The sequence below is a fragment of the Osmia lignaria genome, chromosome 15, assembly GCF_051020975.1.
Source record: "Osmia lignaria lignaria isolate PbOS001 chromosome 15, iyOsmLign1, whole genome shotgun sequence".
Taxonomy (NCBI): Eukaryota; Metazoa; Arthropoda; class Insecta; order Hymenoptera; family Megachilidae; genus Osmia; species Osmia lignaria.
Genome location: NC_135046.1, coordinates 5,493,456 through 5,512,436, shown reverse-complemented (window position 1 = coordinate 5,512,436; position 18,981 = coordinate 5,493,456). Strand labels below are relative to the sequence as shown.

The 18,981-nt window shown below is 42.4% G+C and overlaps 1 protein-coding gene across 6 annotated transcripts in view; it reads left to right on the top strand.

Annotated features, from left to right (window-relative positions):
* LOC117600475 (uncharacterized) overlaps window positions 1-18,083 on the top strand; it is a 259,355-nt gene extending 241,272 nt beyond the window's left edge. The window contains exons 7-19 of one of the 6 annotated variants that reach the window (XM_034315968.2): window positions 2,120-2,192; window positions 2,575-2,615; window positions 4,120-4,278; window positions 4,818-5,873; window positions 5,952-6,070; window positions 6,147-6,307; window positions 6,528-6,799; window positions 8,111-8,351; window positions 12,305-12,499; window positions 13,263-13,325; window positions 13,740-13,981; window positions 16,030-16,247; window positions 16,655-18,083. In XM_034315968.2, the coding sequence (XP_034171859.2) occupies window positions 2,120-2,192; window positions 2,575-2,615; window positions 4,120-4,278; window positions 4,818-5,873; window positions 5,952-6,070; window positions 6,147-6,307; window positions 6,528-6,799; window positions 8,111-8,351; window positions 12,305-12,499; window positions 13,263-13,325; window positions 13,740-13,981; window positions 16,030-16,247; window positions 16,655-16,930 (3,116 nt within the window). In that variant the 3' untranslated portion in view covers window positions 16,931-18,083. Of the gene's footprint in view, window positions 1-2,119; window positions 2,193-2,574; window positions 2,616-4,119; window positions 4,279-4,817; window positions 5,874-5,951; window positions 6,071-6,146; window positions 6,308-6,527; window positions 6,800-8,110; window positions 8,352-12,304; window positions 12,500-13,262; window positions 13,326-13,712; window positions 13,982-14,982; window positions 15,029-16,029; window positions 16,248-16,654 lie in introns of those variants that run through there. The other 5 variants (XM_034315967.2, XM_034315972.2, XM_034315971.2 and 2 more) reach the window with 5 other exon arrangements.
* The last annotated feature ends 898 nt before the right edge of the window (window positions 18,084-18,981 follow it).

The window sequence follows — 18,981 nt, the reverse complement described above, 5'->3', positions numbered from 1 at the left end:
GAGGTCACCCTGAGAACACGAACACGAGCGCGATTATACGTGACGTACACCATACCAGCCATTAAGTTACAGCCAGTACACGACAGATGGTACAGGTTGCTCGAGCATGCCCCGATGCAATTTCGTGACAGCCCTAAGAAAAGCGAGAATTAAGGGGAAAAAATTGCAGAAAAGAGTGTAGAGAAAGTTTATGGACGTGAGTTTTATCGTTGGCACGTTGCTCCTAGATACTAAGGGTCATTTAATGTTCAATTAAATATGTGCCGTCTTTTATGTACAGTTGTCTGTCAACTCTCGAACAGACTATTAAACAGCACATCGAGTATCTAATAGAGGGTCAATTTTGAATTACGATGAAATTTCATTCGATTAATTTAATTATAAATTTAAGATCAATGGTGGTTTTTGTAATATCATAAATGTTTTTACTATGCATAATTGTCATTTAAGAGATTGACACCCTCGTTCTTTGATAAAACGGTAATGAAGCAGCCGTGCTCGTTTCACGAACAACCAGGTTTCAGGTTGAATGTATACACAGTGTTAATCCCCAGGGCTTAGGTATGGGACAGAGAAATCCCAGTGGTTACTCGCAAATGCGTAACTTGCGCGACAAGATCCACACTAGGCCACATTAGGCCACAGCTTGTCCGTTTTCATTTAGAGCTTCTAATTAACGCTTTAAAATGTTATACCGTCTCGTACTACTTAAAGAGCAAACGAGTTGAAGAAACACTTTATCTCGTTATACTATATGCTTATTCAGTGATTTCTCTGACAAGAGTTCGGCATTTTACAAAATTTTATTATTCCAAAAATTGTTTTCCAAAAATTTTGAAAAGGAACCCATTTAGAAATAGAAATGTCACGAGTTAGAGGGGTAATTCCTTTTCTTTTTTCATGAATTTCTTAGAATCCTTTTCTTTTTTCTGTTTATTCTTAGAATAATAATCGGATATACACTGAAATTATATCAGTATCAAGCAATAAACTGTCAGTTTATTTGCCAGTAGGTTCAACGATCAGAGCAAGGAACATATAAAATGTACATGAATATTGGCAAACTGGAAATACATTGCATTCTGTGTTGCGTATTGAAAGTATACCACGTTGTCGGACGTACATAGCACTTGTCATCCATTCGATAGTTAATTTTCATTCAATTCCATGCATCGTCGCTGCTACTCTGAAAGAATCTCGGCCGTCGGGCTTTTTACTATTCTCTATATTTTTCTGTTCCCAGATTCTCGTCCCACTCGTTATGAATATCATTTTTATCAATCTGATTTCATTTTAGAAATTATCCAGGGATTTGTAATTTATGTAAATTAATTGCATGTGAAATATTATTATAGGATTAATAAATACGTAATAATTTTTGTAATAACTGTAACAGAAGTAAACTGATATTATTTGACTGTATTTAGCTTAAAATATTTTTACTAATAGAGAAATTATCAGGGCACAAATGTTGAGAGGAAATTCCATTTTTCATGTACACGAATACTGTGCACTGTCACCATTCTGTCTCTACATAAAATATTGATTCCATGGATTCGTTCGACAGCCAATATCAGAATGCAAATCCACTGTCTCCGCATTACAAAACGCAAGCAGAGGAACAATATTTTCCATCTACCGCAACATTGTCACGCTTTGGTTCCAGTTTCAGCCAATATTCCGACCGTGTGAACGCACAATTTATCCACAATCAAACGTGCTTGTTGCGATCATGAAATTCAACAGGGTTGGTCCATACGAAGAACGAGTAACATTTTCCTGTTATATCATAATTACGCGATTGTAATAGGCGGCATTAATTAATGAGCACAGTTCAATTGATTTGGTGTCAATTGATTTCTAATGAAATTATTAAAATTTTCTATCGTACTAACGATAGAAAATAAAAGTACGCTTCGGTTGATGTATAGCAAAGTATACAATTCCAAAAAGATTGTTTAGAATGGAATAAACTTTAACCCATTTATTATTATAAAAAATTTATTTTGATTAATCTTTATAAAATATTGCGTTTATGATATCTCTATGAGGTATAATATTGCTAATGATGACGAATTGTACAAAAGCTGACCGTTTGCCACGGTTTAATTTGTTACAGAGGGCAACAAGTGCCCGACCCCAGGGTGTACGGGGCAGGGTCACGTGACCGGACTCTACTCTCACCACCGCAGGTAAGCAATTATCGGTAATTAACCTGTGCTCTGCACTTTGCCATGGTCAATTAGACGGCTAGTTGGTACGACAGCTTGATGGAGAACAGTGCCACTGACACTAGAACGAGGGCAAATCTCATCATTTTTACTTCCATGATTTAATTTTATTGATTTACTAATTCTTATATATATATATATTTTTTTTAAGAACAATCAAAATGCTTTCCAATTTTGAACTAAGAATTTTTGAAATATTGTTCAATTTATTAAAACTTTTAAACAGAATCTTATAGTAAAATATTAATTTCTCGATTAAATAAATTTATTTCTCGAATATTATATATATTTCCATAATTTGTTAGAAGTAATTTTTATCAATACTTCAATACTGTGATTTCAGCTTATCCGGTTGTCCAAGGAAAGATAAACTAACGCCAGAGAGTAAGTACTCACCAATACCATTCTCACTTCTTATCGTAGTTAAATAGATGCATCTTCTTTTTGCGAAATTGCCTTTTTCACGCGACGGGGCAAGGGAGTGACGAGTGTGAACGAGCGAATGTACTTATTTTCCACGTTAGCACGTTTCCTATAATCAGCCACGATCTTTGATTATTGAAACACTAAGAACTTTCAATTGAAATCAATCTCTGCTTGCATTTGCGAAAACTTCAGTTGCACAAATGAGATCTACACAATAAAATTCTTTCGCGATAGGATAAAATTAATGAAAAGAAAAAAAAAAAGACAACGTAACTTAAGCTTTGAATATTTAATATTTGACTAAAGTGTGGGCTCGTTGAACCGCGCCCGTCTATGTGTGTCTATGTGTCTGTCTGTTTTTATATTCTTTGTGCTTTTCGTTTGCGGGGTAGAGAGCTTTATTTATTGCGTTCACTTACGTTTTGAATTTACCGTTCTGTTCTGTAGTTCATTATAAGTAGAAAATAAATCACCACACTTGAACTTGGTTACGTTGGCCCTGCCTACGAACATCTGGAGAACTCGAGACACGGGCGGTTGCGACCCACCCGAACTATGCGTATGCGCACACACCAGAATCGAACGGAGGATTTTGTGCGATTGAGTATAATTAAACGGCGATCACACGCTCCTGTGACACGGTTTCCCTAACAAACCACGCTCGTCGCGCGTCGACGAACCTTCCAAAGCCGCGTTTAGATCAAACGAACATACACCAAAAGCGGGAGCATTCAGTCATGGTTGTTTCGTACGTACAGCAAGAATGTTTGATTTTTGTCGGAATAACATTCGCTTGGTCTAAACGCGGCTCAAGACAGGCAAGCTCCTTCTAACACGATCCAAATAGAGAAAGGTATACTGTTTAGAAATTTTTAATTCAGTAAAGATAAAAATTATAGCTTCGAAAGTCATCAATTTTCCCTTTGAAGAATAATTAATTTTGAAAAGTCATAGTTAGAATAGTGTACAGTGTCTGATAAAGAAGCAATCATCTATCCAGCACACACAACACACGACACACGAATCGCAAGTTGTTGTCTTATAATTTTTCACTGGATTAATTATGTCTTTACTTGAGTTTCTCTCTACCCGCTCGGTATACTTGATTGTACTATTACACATTTATTTTGTATATTTCATCCCGTGACGTTGTGTACCCCATTTTTCTTTCTCTCTATTCCTTTATTTTCTCTTTCGTTTTCTCCTCTCTCTCTCTCTCTCTCTCTCTCTGTTTCTCTGTATATATACTACTATACACGACACCTTTCTTTCGGTGTTAATCGTCGACGCGAGCAACGACGATAATTATACTCAACGCATAAGAAGGAGGCCGTAATTAATATCTGAATCCTGCCGTCCCTCTGGTGTGCGTGTATGTGTGGACTGACGATTGTGCAGATTTTTGAGCAATTCGAACGACTAGCGTTCTGTAACCACGCCACGTGTCTCTGGGTTCTCACAGTTCTGGCGATGCATGAGACTATTTTGAAATGCCCGACGCCTGGTTGCAACGGCCGTGGCCATGTCAGCTCGAATCGGAGCACGCACAGGAGCCTGTCCGGATGTCCCATTGCCGCGGCCAATAAGCAGGCCGCACGCGAGGCACGACACAAGGCTCAAGGTAAGGCGGCATAGCAGCCCTTCCCAACGTGCCTGGAATTCGTCCTACGTGAAAATCCACGCGCCTAACTAGCCCGTGAAATCAGAACGGGGCTTAAGCTTTTTCCAACGACGCGAAAGTAATCCTCTTGCGTGTTCACGCGAGATCGATCGCCTTGCTTTTATTGCTTTCGCGCTGGGGGGTACTCGCAGTCGATACCGATAACTATTCGAATTATTGTAAACGTGTCAATTGTGGTTACACAATATGATTACAGAATTCATTACTTGCGAGCACCTCCGACTGTGCTCTGCATGCCTGAACTGTACTGAAATACCAATTTGTAAATTTAACAAAATGCAATTGAACATGGGAACGGTTATTCCTACAATTATCATATTTCAAAAGCAATCTACGTTTTCATCCTTCAAGCATGTTAACTGTATCAAATTTTAATAGCCCTGTTAATTGTTTTTGTAATAATGTGAAGGTATTAATTTAAAGTCATCCATAGTACTTGAAGATTAAAATATACGATAAATCTTGTACTTTCGCGACAGTGTCCGGAATACCTCCAGAGTATATCAGCACGAACCTGTTGCCGCCTTCGATGGACAGCAAAAGCTACTCTCAGTATGGCACCTCGACGCAGGACACGAAACCAGTACTAAGCAGTCTCACATACGACTACTATTCGACAACTAAGGGTACAGGGATCAACGTGAAACCTCCGAAAACTCCGGAGGAGAGCCCTTCGTCCCGCACGAGCAAAGTGGTCCCTAAAACGGAGAATATGGCGACAAGCGGTAGTTGCTGCAGCAGTTTACCGAGCAGGGGTCAAAACACGTCGGATCTGTTGGTACCGAAGACGGAAGAAACGGCTTCTTGTAGGGTGAACTCGCCCCCTCCGCCACCTCCACCCAATGTACGACCGACATACGACTCGTATATGAATCAAGACTCGAATTCGTCGTCGATGTCCTCGATGGACGCCATGGGGTCCAGAGGGTCCATCGGCGCGACGATACATCATCCAAGTCAGCACCCAACGCACCACGTGCTGCCAATGCAACCCACGGTCGCTTATCCGATGCCAATGGTCGAGGACACTAGGATGAGTCACCAAATGTCGCAGAGGTCTCCTTACGAACCCTCGGCGATGATGGCCGCTGCGGCGGCTGCAGCTGCGGCAGCCACTTCCAGCGAGGAGCTTTATCACCACAGATCCGCGGAGCACGCGAGGGCCTACATGCACCCTGGCGCTAGTAATATCGCGCGACCTGTCGTCACCTATTCCAACGAGATCGCGAACGCGAGGGGATACGAAAACGCGGTGGCCAGTGCCGCCAATCATCGACCGTACGATCCGGGTACCACGTCAGCCTACGAGAGATACGACACACAAGGTTGCGCGCCCATTCAGTCGCAGCAACAACAGCAGCAGCAGCAACAACAGCAACTCCATTCGAGGACGAACATGTATTACCTGGGACAAACTGGAATGACACCGGAGGAACAGGAACGGGTGTACCATCAGGAGGCTGCGGTCGCGGCTCAGCAGCACCAAATGGCGATGGCCGCTGCCACGGCTGCGGGAATGATGAAGAGCGAAGATGGTAAGATTTTTCATGATAATTAAAAATTACGTTGAAATGTAAAATTAATCAAATGTAAAATATATTTTATGATTGCAGTGAAATGCGTCACAGTGGCGCAGGTGCAGCAGATGCAGAAACCTGGAGGTCCTCCAACCTCTCCTGGAGGGTCGGTGATGGACCTGTCCACTTCCAGTGTCACATCAACGAGCCCTCAGGTATTCTACTTTCTTATGTTCTTATACGATGAACCAAGAACAAGTAGTTTTTTAAAAACAATGATAATTGTTACAGGCGCCCCCATACGGCTCTAACAGTCTCAGCCCTCAATACGGCGGTGGTCAAACTGTAGGAGGGAGTCCTCAGGCAGCAGCAAGTCCCCACCTGACGGCAAGTCCTCAGGTTCCCAGTCCACAGGGACAGACCCTCGATCTCAGTGTAAACAGGCTTCACAGGTAATTAACGACTAATTTGTATCCTGCTAATTCGGAACGTTATTAACCATTTCTCGCAATCAACAGAACGTAGAAGTTCGAAATCTAATTTGATCCCTTGATTGAAATACGCGGAACAAGATTATAAACATTTTAATCCGTGAATATTTTCTCGCCAACGCAAGAAGGGTGAAACGAAGGGAGGGATATTAAACCGTACATCATGTTCATCTGATTACAGTGGCGCACCGAGTCCCCAGTATCCAACCGGCCACGGAGAAGCTGTAGCGGTTCCCGTTGGACCAGGCTTCCCAGCGCCCAGACCAATCGAGGAGCAGACCGAGCCGGTCGACTTCTCCACGGCGAACGAGCCGGTCAATTTCAGCGGGGGTCCTGGAATCAGGCCTGTACCAGGGTTCCCACCACCCGGTGTGCACGTCGCGGCGTACAGCCGAGAAAGCACCCCCGACAGCGGGGGTTCCCACTACATGGACGCCTACCGTGATCCCACTGGTGAGCTATCACTGTTTATCGCTCAACTTGGCAGATAATTCGTCATCCATCTCATAAATGCGCTTTATGACCCGCGACTATTATCTTCTCAGCTTCCTATCCTTTTCTAGTACTCAACTTAATCATTTCTTAATCATGAAAATTATTTGAATTTACTTTTCCTGATCGAGCGTTCAATTCAACTAACGACCCTGCAAACCTGTACCAAGTATTCTTGTTCCCAAATTTCATCGAATATCGTATATTTGGAATATAGAGAAAGCGCGAGCGTGTCGCTACATCGGCAGCGTGTAACAGAGGGGCGATAGGGGGTTACAACGAGGAGGTTCATGAACGAGGAATACGGAAAAGAACAAAAAGCTCGACACCCTCGGGGTTAGGTCGATCGAGAGAGAGAGAGAGAGAGAGAGAGAACGATACGCGGTTACGTCGAATAAAAATTCGCCAGAACAGTACATGACTGCCATAATAGGTACCTATGGCCCGGCTCTTTTTTTCCTCGGTCTCTCTGTACTTTGCCATTCCAAACCTGTAGTCCATTCTTTTCCTCCCTGTCGGCACCTCTGCCTCGCCCCAGCTCGTCTCCGTCCCCTCTTCTCATCCTCTTTCGCAGCCTGGATATGCAACGACACCCTTCCTAACGGACCACCACCCTGTGGCGGTACACGACCATTGTTAATTATCAATATTTCGCGTACACGTAGCCGGCAAAAGTCCGGTGCGGCCAATATTGTGCAGACTCGCTGGGGAGTAGTTATTGAAATTGAAACATTCGAGCACACAGCCACCGTGTGTTCGTTCGTTCACTCGACGTCGTCGTGTTCGCGCGACGTCGCACAGGCCCTTCTAGTCCGTTGGCTATTTGCACGGCCAGACAAAATGAATTCTTGCTGGTAAATAAATGCGTAGGTTTTACAACGGTTAATCAAGCGACGCGACGGTTTGGATGCTCTGCGCCGAACCTTTGTCCAGCTTTTAGTTCGGTTCTTCTTTTTTCTTTTTTTTTTTTTTTCTAAAACGACAGGGACGTTTCTTTATTTACTTGGTTATCGTGTACAGATGGGAGGAGATCACAGGGAATTTATGAATAGGTTCTTCACAAAGGGGTGCATTGTCATGCGTGTCCTCTACTTCAGTTGTTCACAGTGCTCTAGTTTTTGCGCTATTGAAACATTTCTCTTTCGTGCATTTCATTCGGGATATTTGTTCCGGATGAAATGTAGGTTTTGAAATCAACTTTATTGCTTTTTGTTCTTAGTACAATTTTCGTTTCATTTGATACTATAACGATAGAATGTGTTTTGTTTCCAGGTTATGGACCAATGAGCCCCCATCCGGGATACGGGATGACAGGTGTTCAGCCTGAATATCCAGCGAACACTTACACCCCTTACCCCACTGCGGGATACAACTGCGGTGGAACTTATCCAGGTGGCCCTGTGACTTCCGGGTACCAAATCCCAGCAGGTTACACGCCGACACCCTGTTACAGTATGCCACCCCCACAGCACACGGTTGGACCTCTCGATAAACCCACGGGTAAAGACGATAGGTAAGGGATTCGACAAATTCTTATTTTCTATAATAATATTAATTTCGCGATCGTCGAGAAAGGTATGACGTTTCTGGTTCATTGGAAATTTATCGTTTCGTTTATTATAAAAGTAAAATAAAAAATTCCAAGTTATCTAAATATTTAATATTATCTGAGAATTTACGTATATCAAATTGAAAAATTCAATTTGAAAAAAGGGATATCAAATATTTTTCCGAGTTTCGAAAATTGAAGCAAGTATTACTGAGAATTTCTAAAATTATCGCTTAATAAATTATGAAAATAGACTTAGGAAATGGATACAGTTTATACAAATCCCTATTTAAAATGAAGTAGTATAAGAAAGTTTTTAATCAGACGACAGTGAATCGTAAGAAATCTAATGAATCCACGGTATCCAATGAGCCGGACAAACGTCGACGTGCAATTATCGTGGATGCGAGCATCGCAGATTTGGTACTTGCCTTGCGGAAAGGGTCGCGCGAATCTCTCTCGCGATATATGTATGTATTCGCGGCCGAAAAGGCACGGAGGCAACAGCGCAGCGACGGCGACTAAAGTTGGCGTGGAGGGAGGCGGAGATCGCGCATACCTACCTCCATTTTGTTAATTAAAGTAATTACTCTTCGTACCGAAAGTGCCAACCTTATTCTAATTGACGTAAAGCTCGGCGGTATGGTGGAGAAGGCGCGGTTCGGAAGGCGCATAAGGAGAGGAGGTGAAACGAGGGTGTGGGTGGCGGTGAGCTGCCAAGGGTGGATAAGGTCGAGGGAGAAGGTGGAGTATAATCAGTTGCCACCGCACTGGATTATGGGGCGAGATCCGCGTCGTCCCATCGAGGTTAGACCCTTGAAATGCACCTCGGATACTTCAGGCAAAACTGGTCCCTTCTCTTTTCTAATCTCCGTCTATCCTGAAATTTCATACGCTCGTTCGGGCGTGTTGCCGAGATTCTTCTACCAAGTACTTTCATTTTCTTTTACATTCCAAAAAATAATAATTCTATGCTTTAAAACTAAGCTGATAACAACGATTTGATAATCCAAAAGCGAAACAATAGAAAATCTTTAAAATCCGCAGAAATAATTAATCATTAATCGTTAATAGGATGAATACCAGGATATTAAATTTACTTCACTTCGACTTAGAAAAGCAATAAAAAAAGCGCCTAACCATTCGATACCCATTCTCAAGATCAATCAACCGACCCTTACTCACTAAATCTCCATTTAACGATGAACGAATGATTGGATCCGATAAAGAACGGGTGAGGGACAACGCGATAGCGTGACTTATCATCTGTCCATAAGGTAGAGGAAAGTGGTTAGACGGTGGTTGGTAAAATACGGAAGGTAGAGCATTCGGGGGCGTAGCGTTGAATTGCACTCAAGTCTGGATCCGTCGGCTCGGTTGCCGGCAATATCGTGGCTACTCAAGGGTCATCGAGGTTTTCGAGGCTTCTCATAGCCCACGGTAGTTGGTTCATCTACGAGACTACCAGGAGACGAGAGAAAAAACCCGAAGCAAACTGCTCTCGTGCTCTGATCCGCGTATATTCCTTCGGCCTCTTCCTCATCCTGCTGCCGTTGCCTGCTGCGCCTCTTCCTGTTCTTTCTCCACCAGTCGGCCGAACTTTCGCGATTTTTTTTTTCGCTCTCATATGTCGCTAACACGCCCACCATCGTACACGCCCGCAATCCTCCCTCTCGTCGCGAGAAGGAAAAGTTACGAAGCGCAATAAAACTTTTCGTTGCTATCCAGCTTTGTTACGTTTGCATCGCGGTTACATTCGTACCTTGGATGTCCATTAAATCGGCGCTTTCTCGTTATTAGAAAATCGTATACGAAAGAAAAGTACACGGCTAAGAGGTACGGCTTGATCGTCGTTGAATCATTCGTCATCGGTCATCCACTGTACGACGTCGCCGGGCAAACGGATAGTTAGCCGGTGTATTGATTAGGTGAAGGCATACGAGAGACGAGCAATCGCGTTGAGATTGTCTTATTGTTGATGTTGTTCGGTGCAGTATGAATATGAGACGGCACTCGTTGAATTTCGTGCCTCGGCCCGCCCCTCGTGGTCGCGATGGCAAGGAGCTGATACAGTGCCCCACGTCGTCCTGTGATGGCATGGGTCATGTCTCGGGAAACTACGCTACCCACAGAAGGCAAGGCTACATTGACAATTGACACTGACATTTAACATTTGCCGACTACATCCGATTGTGTATATTTATTGATATATTGGTATAGCGATGCAGCACGCACGCACGCACGCTGAATACATCATACACAGACACACGTACCACATAAATACACTTACATAAGGAAACATACACGCGGTACAAGATGTTCCCCTGGATATCCTGTTTACGTCGGTCCAAAAGCAGATTCCTCGAGTAGTTTGATCCCAGTTTGGAAACTCGGTCCTACGGAACAACACACGTCGAGTCGTACACGATGACATCTCGGTACATTCGGAACGATGTCACGATATTCTGAGAAAACATAGATGGATCCATGGCGTAGTGGCTTCTTAAGTGTTTTGTGACACTGATCGTTTATATAGAATAACCTCCTCCTCCTCCTCCTCCTCCTCCTCCTTCGTTTTCCTGGCTGAACCAGTCTTGTACCTATCTCGATATTGTTGTATATCTATATTATTATAATATTACGTGTGACTATCCGTTGGTATAACTAGTTATTTGCGTATTGAGCGTAACGTTTTTTAGTTCTATTATTTTATCACACGGTCTGTTCTATCATTTATTCCACCTTTCTCTTTGTGTACCTTTATCTATATACACCCAATCCCACTTCTTGTTGCGCTATCCTACGATATATTATTATCAAAGTGTGTAGATGAGTTTCGTGTTGAATGAAGTACCACTTGATCCTTATTTTCGACCCGACCCCTACGAAAAGGGATGACAAAATCATAGCGACGAATCGTGATGATAGACGAATACTCGCGGGTCTACGTGTGCTTCCACCAATTCTCGGATGTTAATGATATTCATTTTCGTACGCATTACGAAATATGTATACGTTCACCGAAACCCGCCCGTTTAAGAAACGCTTCGCCAGCCTCGTGTGGGCAGCTTCGTAGCGAACTGTTGCCAATGAACCATGTCAGAGCAGAATCGTATTTAAGAGAGTTCGTGAATGACGGGAAGAGGACCGTTCGATCGTTTAAATACCAGAACGGAGACAATGACAAATTGGCAATTGACGAGTTTCACTGGGGTCAGGTATGAGTGTGCTCCCTGCTCTCCCTTTCAGTGTTCCTAGGCTAAGGCTAACCTTGTATTTACACGAACCTGAAACGCGATCGATCGTACGAGCGACACCTCATGAGTGATCCAACTGGAACACGGCGTTGCCATTTGCATGCTACCACATTGTATTATATTATACATCGTTGATTGCCCGTTTCAACTGTGCGTCTACCATTCACCTGCTTAGAAAACGATATGTCCGTAAATCATCCTCGAGAGAGAAAAAGCATCCCTGTCGAATGTCTTCGTTCGAACCGGACGCAAGGCAAGTCGTCCAACAATAAATTTGTTGCAGTTAGGTTGATTTTTGTAAAAATAGTTTTTTAACCCTGTGTTAGCAATCTGTGAAGATGATCTCGACGAGGTGGACAAAATTGAAATTTATATATAAAATACACTTTCGGTCTCGTCAAGATCATCGGTACCCGATTTCGAACGTAAGTACTCGAGACTTCTTGGCAACGTCGCGTAAATTGCATGCGATGTGTTGCTGAAGCCATCGTTGGATGTTCCTGAGGTGTGCGTTCGTGATCCTGACCATGAGGATTGATGCGCTACTTCTTCAATCGACGAATGATTCAATTTATCAACTTAATTTGTAAAGCAGCGCTGAATCGTCATGGTATATTTCGGAACGGATTTAAACATCAGAAACGTTTCTCTCCTTTGCAGTCTGTCCGGTTGTCCGCGAGCCGATCGCTCCCAGATTCAGGCGCATTCGCAAGAACTGAAGTGCCCTACGCCTGGGTGCGATGGATCGGGTCATGTGACCGGAAACTACTCGTCTCACAGAAGTTTATCTGGCTGTCCACGGGCTAATAAACCGAAGAGCAAGCCACGAGATGGACAGGACTCTGAACCATTGAGGTTTGTCATTATTCATATTATCCTTTTCTGAAGGTACGTATTCATTAGAGGAACAAAGAGTAAAAATTCATTACAAATGTAAAATTACTGGAAGTAATTCAATAATGGGCGACATTCTGTTTCGTAATTAAAATGTTCGAAATGAATGTTTTTAGTGAAGACTTGGTTACTTGTTTCTGGCAGCTTTTAGTAATAAAGGGTTCCTCAATGTTCCTTTGATGGATATATACTTTTATAAAGGAAAATCATGCTTTTTTATCTCTATCGCTTCAGGCTTCAACAAAAGCTTCTAATTTTATTAACCTTGAAAAAAAAAGAAACGAATTATTCAGAATTTATTAAATATTAACGTAAACTAATTTGCATAAAGATCCACAGTCTAGATATCAGCATGATAAACTCCTTTAAATCTTATCTTGGGTAGAGAGGATTAATCTAGAGAATCTCCGGTCTCTTGCAAGCTCTGCAACTTGTTGTGCTTCTCGTAATCGCGATCTCGATTTGCGTTTTCACCGCGTTCGCACGTTGCACGCAACTACGTGGATATCTTCCTGACCGCATTGCACGTACCAAGATCTTGCGGTATACTGAAAAGGGTAAACCCATCCCTTTCTCAGCCGTATCCCTTAAACTCCGTCCGCTTGGTAAATGCAAAGGCGAAGACGCTGACTAATAACCGGCGGTTTCCGCTCGTTTCATGCTCACTCTGTGTGGATGGATTGTATGGTGATGGTAATGGTGGTGTTGGCATTTCGGGCTGCAGATGTCCAATCCCCGGTTGCGACGGGTCTGGTCATGCTACCGGCAAATTCTTGTCGCATCGCAGGTAAGACTTTCTGACAGTTTATCGTGGAAAATTTCATTTTATTTAACCCCGTTATCCTGAGATGAAAAATTTTAAATTTGGTAGAATCATAATTTAAAATAGCAGTAAAATAAATTGTAACAGTAAATTTCAATTTATAATTACTACATAGCAGATAAAATAAAAAATAAAAATTTATGTGTCTCTGACTGTTAAAGTGTTAATAAAACTAATTAAGGTATTCATAAAATATTTAATCAATTTCAGAATACATTTTTAATTAAAATTTTTGGATATTACAAGCTGCAAATATAAGAGAATCATTTATTTATTTGTGTCAGTGATTCGCTACAGTGCGATAGAAAAAGCTGACGAGAGTCTAATTGCAATCACAACGACCTGTTGCAGCGCTTCCGGCTGCCCCATCGCCAACAGGAACAAGACGCGAGTGCTAGAGTCCGGTGGCACGATCGAGCAGCACAAAGCAGCGGTTGCTGCGGCGACGGCAATGAAATTCGAAGGTGTCAACTGTCCCACGCCTGGCTGTGACGGGATCGGCCACATAAACGGTTCATTCTCCACTCACAGATCTCTGTCCGGTTGTCCGATAGCCGGACACGCGGTGAAGAAGCCCAAGTTCGAGGATATGTCGAGCATGTACAGCAAAGGAATCACCGGTGAGGATCAAGCTGCCTCTGGTGTCATTGACGTCTTCGATTATCGATGCGCACCATTCCTAATCGAGGAATAAAAGAAAAAAAAAAAAGAAAGAAAGAAACCGCGGTTTGCTCTTCGTGAAACGAGTCGAAATCTTACGAGTTCGAAGTCCAAGCAAATTCGTGACTCCATTCACGCTGAGTTAAGGACCTGATTGTGCGACATGTGATTGCCTACGTGAAACGAGATGAAAAGAAAAAAATTCGTAGAGTAGGCATGATCATTCGAAATTACCTTTTATTCTTTTCTGTGCTTCCATGTCGTACTCGTCCAAGTGCAATTTTATTCGATTCAAATTGATTGATAGTGGACGTAACATAAGGGTGCATTATTGCAACATGGACGAGTCGATGGCAAAATACCGTGACAAAATTATGAATCCTGATTTGTAAACTTGTACATATAATGATCCTGTGCTATGCCATACTCTACTCTTCACGCAATGATGTGCTGTCATACCAACAAGGGTAACCTTGTCCTTCCTACATCCTTTCTTCTGTCTTACCCGTAAATTCAGTTGTTTCTTTGGTCGTTTCTACTTAAATGTTACGTTACGTTACGTTCTCGCTCTCCCTTTCTTCTCTAAATACATTGGTATCCAGGTGTTTTCGAATTTGTCACACCACGGTGATTCGATGATACGAAACGTTCGTTGACCAGCACTGAAACAAAAAAAAAAACAGCTAAGAATAAGAAAGAAAAAAAAAACACGAAGGAAAATCACCTGAACCGGACACCTCGACTTCCATTGTGTCACTTTGCTTCTTCCAATAACGAATCTGGCCCCCGCGGAATCCTATTCCCACATGATTATGTGCAAGAACAAAGAACGAAAGAAAATAACAGAAAGCAAAAGAAATGTATGCAAAAGAAAAAAAAAATTACCCAAGATACAAAAAACAACCGTATGTCATAATAATGAAAAATAATATATTCTGATTTATTCTGGGATCACGATCAGCTCCTTTCCTGTCATTGAGCTTTGAGGAGAACATTTACTTTTGAAGGTAAGGGACTGACGTACTCGCCATTTGTTTTCTATGTGTTTTCGGTGTTACATACAAAATCCACACACCAGTAATTTTACTTTTACGAGATGATGCCCGAGTGTTGGCAGCACCGGTGAGACAGCTGTGGCCACAGCTCTAATTGAAATTTTCAATGTATATTTTCTAACGAATTTTCACGAATTACGATGATACGGTACACGCGAAGGCCAACACTCGGCGTCTCCCATTTTTTTCTTCTATCTGGTATGATGGCACCTCACGCTACCCCAGTCACCCTCTAACATCGTCCCAGATCATTTTTTCTATTCCTGCGGCACTCCTGTCTGGTTCGTGCGGTATATCAATGAGCTATGTCGTCTTGATATCAAAGTTTTTCAATCGTATCTACGAGATGATTTTCCATCACTTGAGCACGAACCGTTCGCAGGCGGAACCGTACCGATCCCACATTTCAGACAAATCCTAATGCAGCGACTTGGGATACATTGATAATTGCCAATCGAGCGTTAAAATAACGCGATAGACTAGACAAAACAGTGACGATGCACTTGTTCTCTGACACGTTTCCCCCAACGGGCCAACCCAAATCGCTGTCCGAAGCTTTCCTCTTTTGGCGCTACTTACATGCTCGCCACATTTTTCACATTTTTATTCTATATGAATCCCGCACACCTCTGTCAAAAATACGTGCTAGTACATTTTTATCTTTGTAACATCGAGTCGCTTAAGTACGATAGAGAGACAGAGCTCTTAACGAGCTTCGGTCAATGATTGGGTTGAAGGACCTTGGCTTCTGACGGTTTCCCTGAAAATCAGTCGTGTTCTCGAGATGTTTCGAAATTTCAATTTATATGATACCTCTGCTGAACGAAGCAGCAGGGCTAATTATGTCTCGAGAGCTGGCTATTAAATGAGGAAGCTGTTAGAAATCGGGAAACAATAAGCCCAAAGTGACAGAGACAGCCTGTTAAAGTGGACCGTCTATGTCGTATCTTCAGGGGTGGACACCAGTGGTCCGGCTCACGGGGGTGCGGTGGGTACGGGTCAGGGTAACACGAGTGGTAGCGGTACCGCCACTGGCCAGAGCGAGGATCTCTACACACTGGAGGCTGAGATAACGGAACTCCAGAGAGAGAACGCTCGGGTCGAATCGCAGGTGCTGCGCTTGCGCTCCGATATCACCGCCATGGAAAACCAGCTGAAGCAAGGAGAAAAGGTCAGTCAGTACCCCTCTACTCAGTCGGTAATCGATTATTACCGTATGCTGATAGAACAGGCCGTGAAATTTTCCAACACTAACTACGTAGAATGCTGCTGAATTTGGGCTAAAACGGATGGAAACAACCATTTTTTCAAATTCTCCTTTAAATGCACATGTAATTCAAATTGGACGTTTAAGCATAACCCTAGAACAGGTAAAGTTTTAGCTCAGATTAATGCAAAAATAGATTTTTGTCTCTAATAATCATCCCTACCTGTTGTTGCTAACGTAGACCAGTGCCACCCCATTTGAATCCCATCTATTTTCACCCCTTTTTCTTTTTCATTGTATCATCCTTACGAAATGCATGCTTTTCAATGTAACTCGATGTTTATAATAATAGGTTCGCTTTTTTGTTGCAGGAAACAACATCAATTGCTCAGCGCAACAACAACCTGACCGAGTACTATCAGTCGCTGCGCGATAACATGATAACGCTGTTGGAGCACGTGCGAATACCGAACGCCCCAGGCGGACCACAGGAGAAGATGGGCCACGAGAATTTCGACAGTTACCTGACGAAGTTACAAACCCTCTGCACCGCGGATGGTTATTGCGCGGACGAAGGGAACAGGCCGATTTACGAGACGGTGAAGACCGCGCTACAGGACTTCACCGTCCTACCGACACCCATCTGAGACCATCCCTAAAGCTCGACGATCGGATATGACGTAACTTGGTCGCGTTTCACCCAGTGACTTATCGTTTTGACGAAATAATGAAAGCATGATAAGACACCGGAAGTTCGCGTGGTTACTCATTGAAAAGACACTGTGCGACGAACATTGAACGCGACTCGTGTGTCGTTAAACGATACCGGAAAAAAAAAAGAAATGAAACAAAGACGTTCCCCGTCGATGAACATTCCATTCTACCTCTCCTGGGTAGATGAATCAATAGACGTTGCTCTTTAACGAATATCATCGGGTGATCTGCTCGTGTACCAAACGAGAATGGTGCTTTTTACCAGCGTTGGTGGGGTTGGACACGTTGGACGGTTGTATAGACTGTTAGTAAATGTTACAACGGTATCTAAGGTATCCTCTGACGATCCATTCAGTGTGATCTCGCGGATCCGTGCGGACTGATGTTGCTCATAGCGATTTTGTACATACGGAACCTATACTACGTAAGTATTATAAAAAAGGATCGGTCTGCGTGAATCGCGTGCCGATCTATCATCGTGAATTGTAAATAAAACATGAGAGAAAGCATTTATATATATATACATATATATATAAATATTATTCGACGAAAGCGTTAATGTGGTTATCACTTATAATTAAGGCATGTAAAGAAAGGGATAAAGAGTAAATGACAAGAACGTCAAAGGGAAAATGAATGAGATTAGCTTACAATAGATGTATCGCTCTTACAAGTGCATAACTGTTACTAACCCGTTAAGCCATTAAACGTTAACACTACGATGATGTGAGAAGAAAAAACCGCTAAACGCTGCTTCAGCTGAAACCGACGGCTACTTAATTATAAATTACTATTGCGTACTTATTACAGCTAGATACTATTATTACTACTATCGTCACTGTTACAACCACCGAGATCGTTTCTAGAAACTAATCCAAATCGTCATTATTATTATTATGATTACGGTTATTATTGATTATTATTATTGCTACCACACTACTCTTACTACTGGACACATAGGATATTAGCGACGAGTATACCGACGCATTTATAATTATCAACGAGTCTACGAACGGTGCAACACGTTGTCCATAATGTGTAAATAGTCAGAGAGAAAATACGAATATTAATAACGAATGTGAGAGATCGAGGAAAGGAAAGTGAAATCCTTCGAATTGAAAAGGGGTGCACTTGAGATCGCTCGCGTCATTTTGTCCCATGAAAGAAACAAAGATGTCAATCGTAAACACGGTGTATTTATCGAATTTTTAGGCGTAAAGTACGTGCGGCAGGATCGACGAGTTTTATATTTAAACAGGAGAAACAATGGTTCTCGGTGTCGTCGCGAATCGTCGATCAGTCTGAACGAAGGGTACTCGTTCGTTTGTGCAATAGCTTCGAAGGAACTCGTTTATTTTGTTGAATTAATTTATTAAGGTGATGATACGCAAATTGTTACGGTTCTGTTATCGCATTTACGTATTTATTGTACATGTTTTTATTGAATGTAAATATCGATATCGTTGAGAAACGAAGAGATATCTTCTGCCTCTTTGACGGTTCACCGTTGCTGGCTCGACGAAGGAGATAAATTTGACAATACGCGTCGTTCGAATCGGCAAATCAAACGCTTTTGATCCATTCCAGTGGCATCGATAAGTATACGACGTGTAGCAATTTCTCGCGACGAATAATCATTTGCCGTTGTCGGCTAACAAATTTTCAAGTGGAATGCTAGTCGAATAAAATGTAGAAAGTCCATGAGACGACGGTAAGAGGCAAAGATATTGGCATCGCAGTGCTTATTATTTTGCAGACTGAACTCATTTCGTCGCAATAGGAACAATGTACATAAGAGAGGGAGATTAAACACGGAAGACGAATGGTAATAGAGAGAAATCAATTATTTCGTCTGTTCGATAAAAGATGCGACGATAGATGAAGAGAAAGAAGGGCTATACCTTTAACCAAAAAAAAAAAAAAACCACCGTGTAGTGAGAGTAATAATAAATTAAAGTATAGCGATAGTCGGCCGACGATTAAC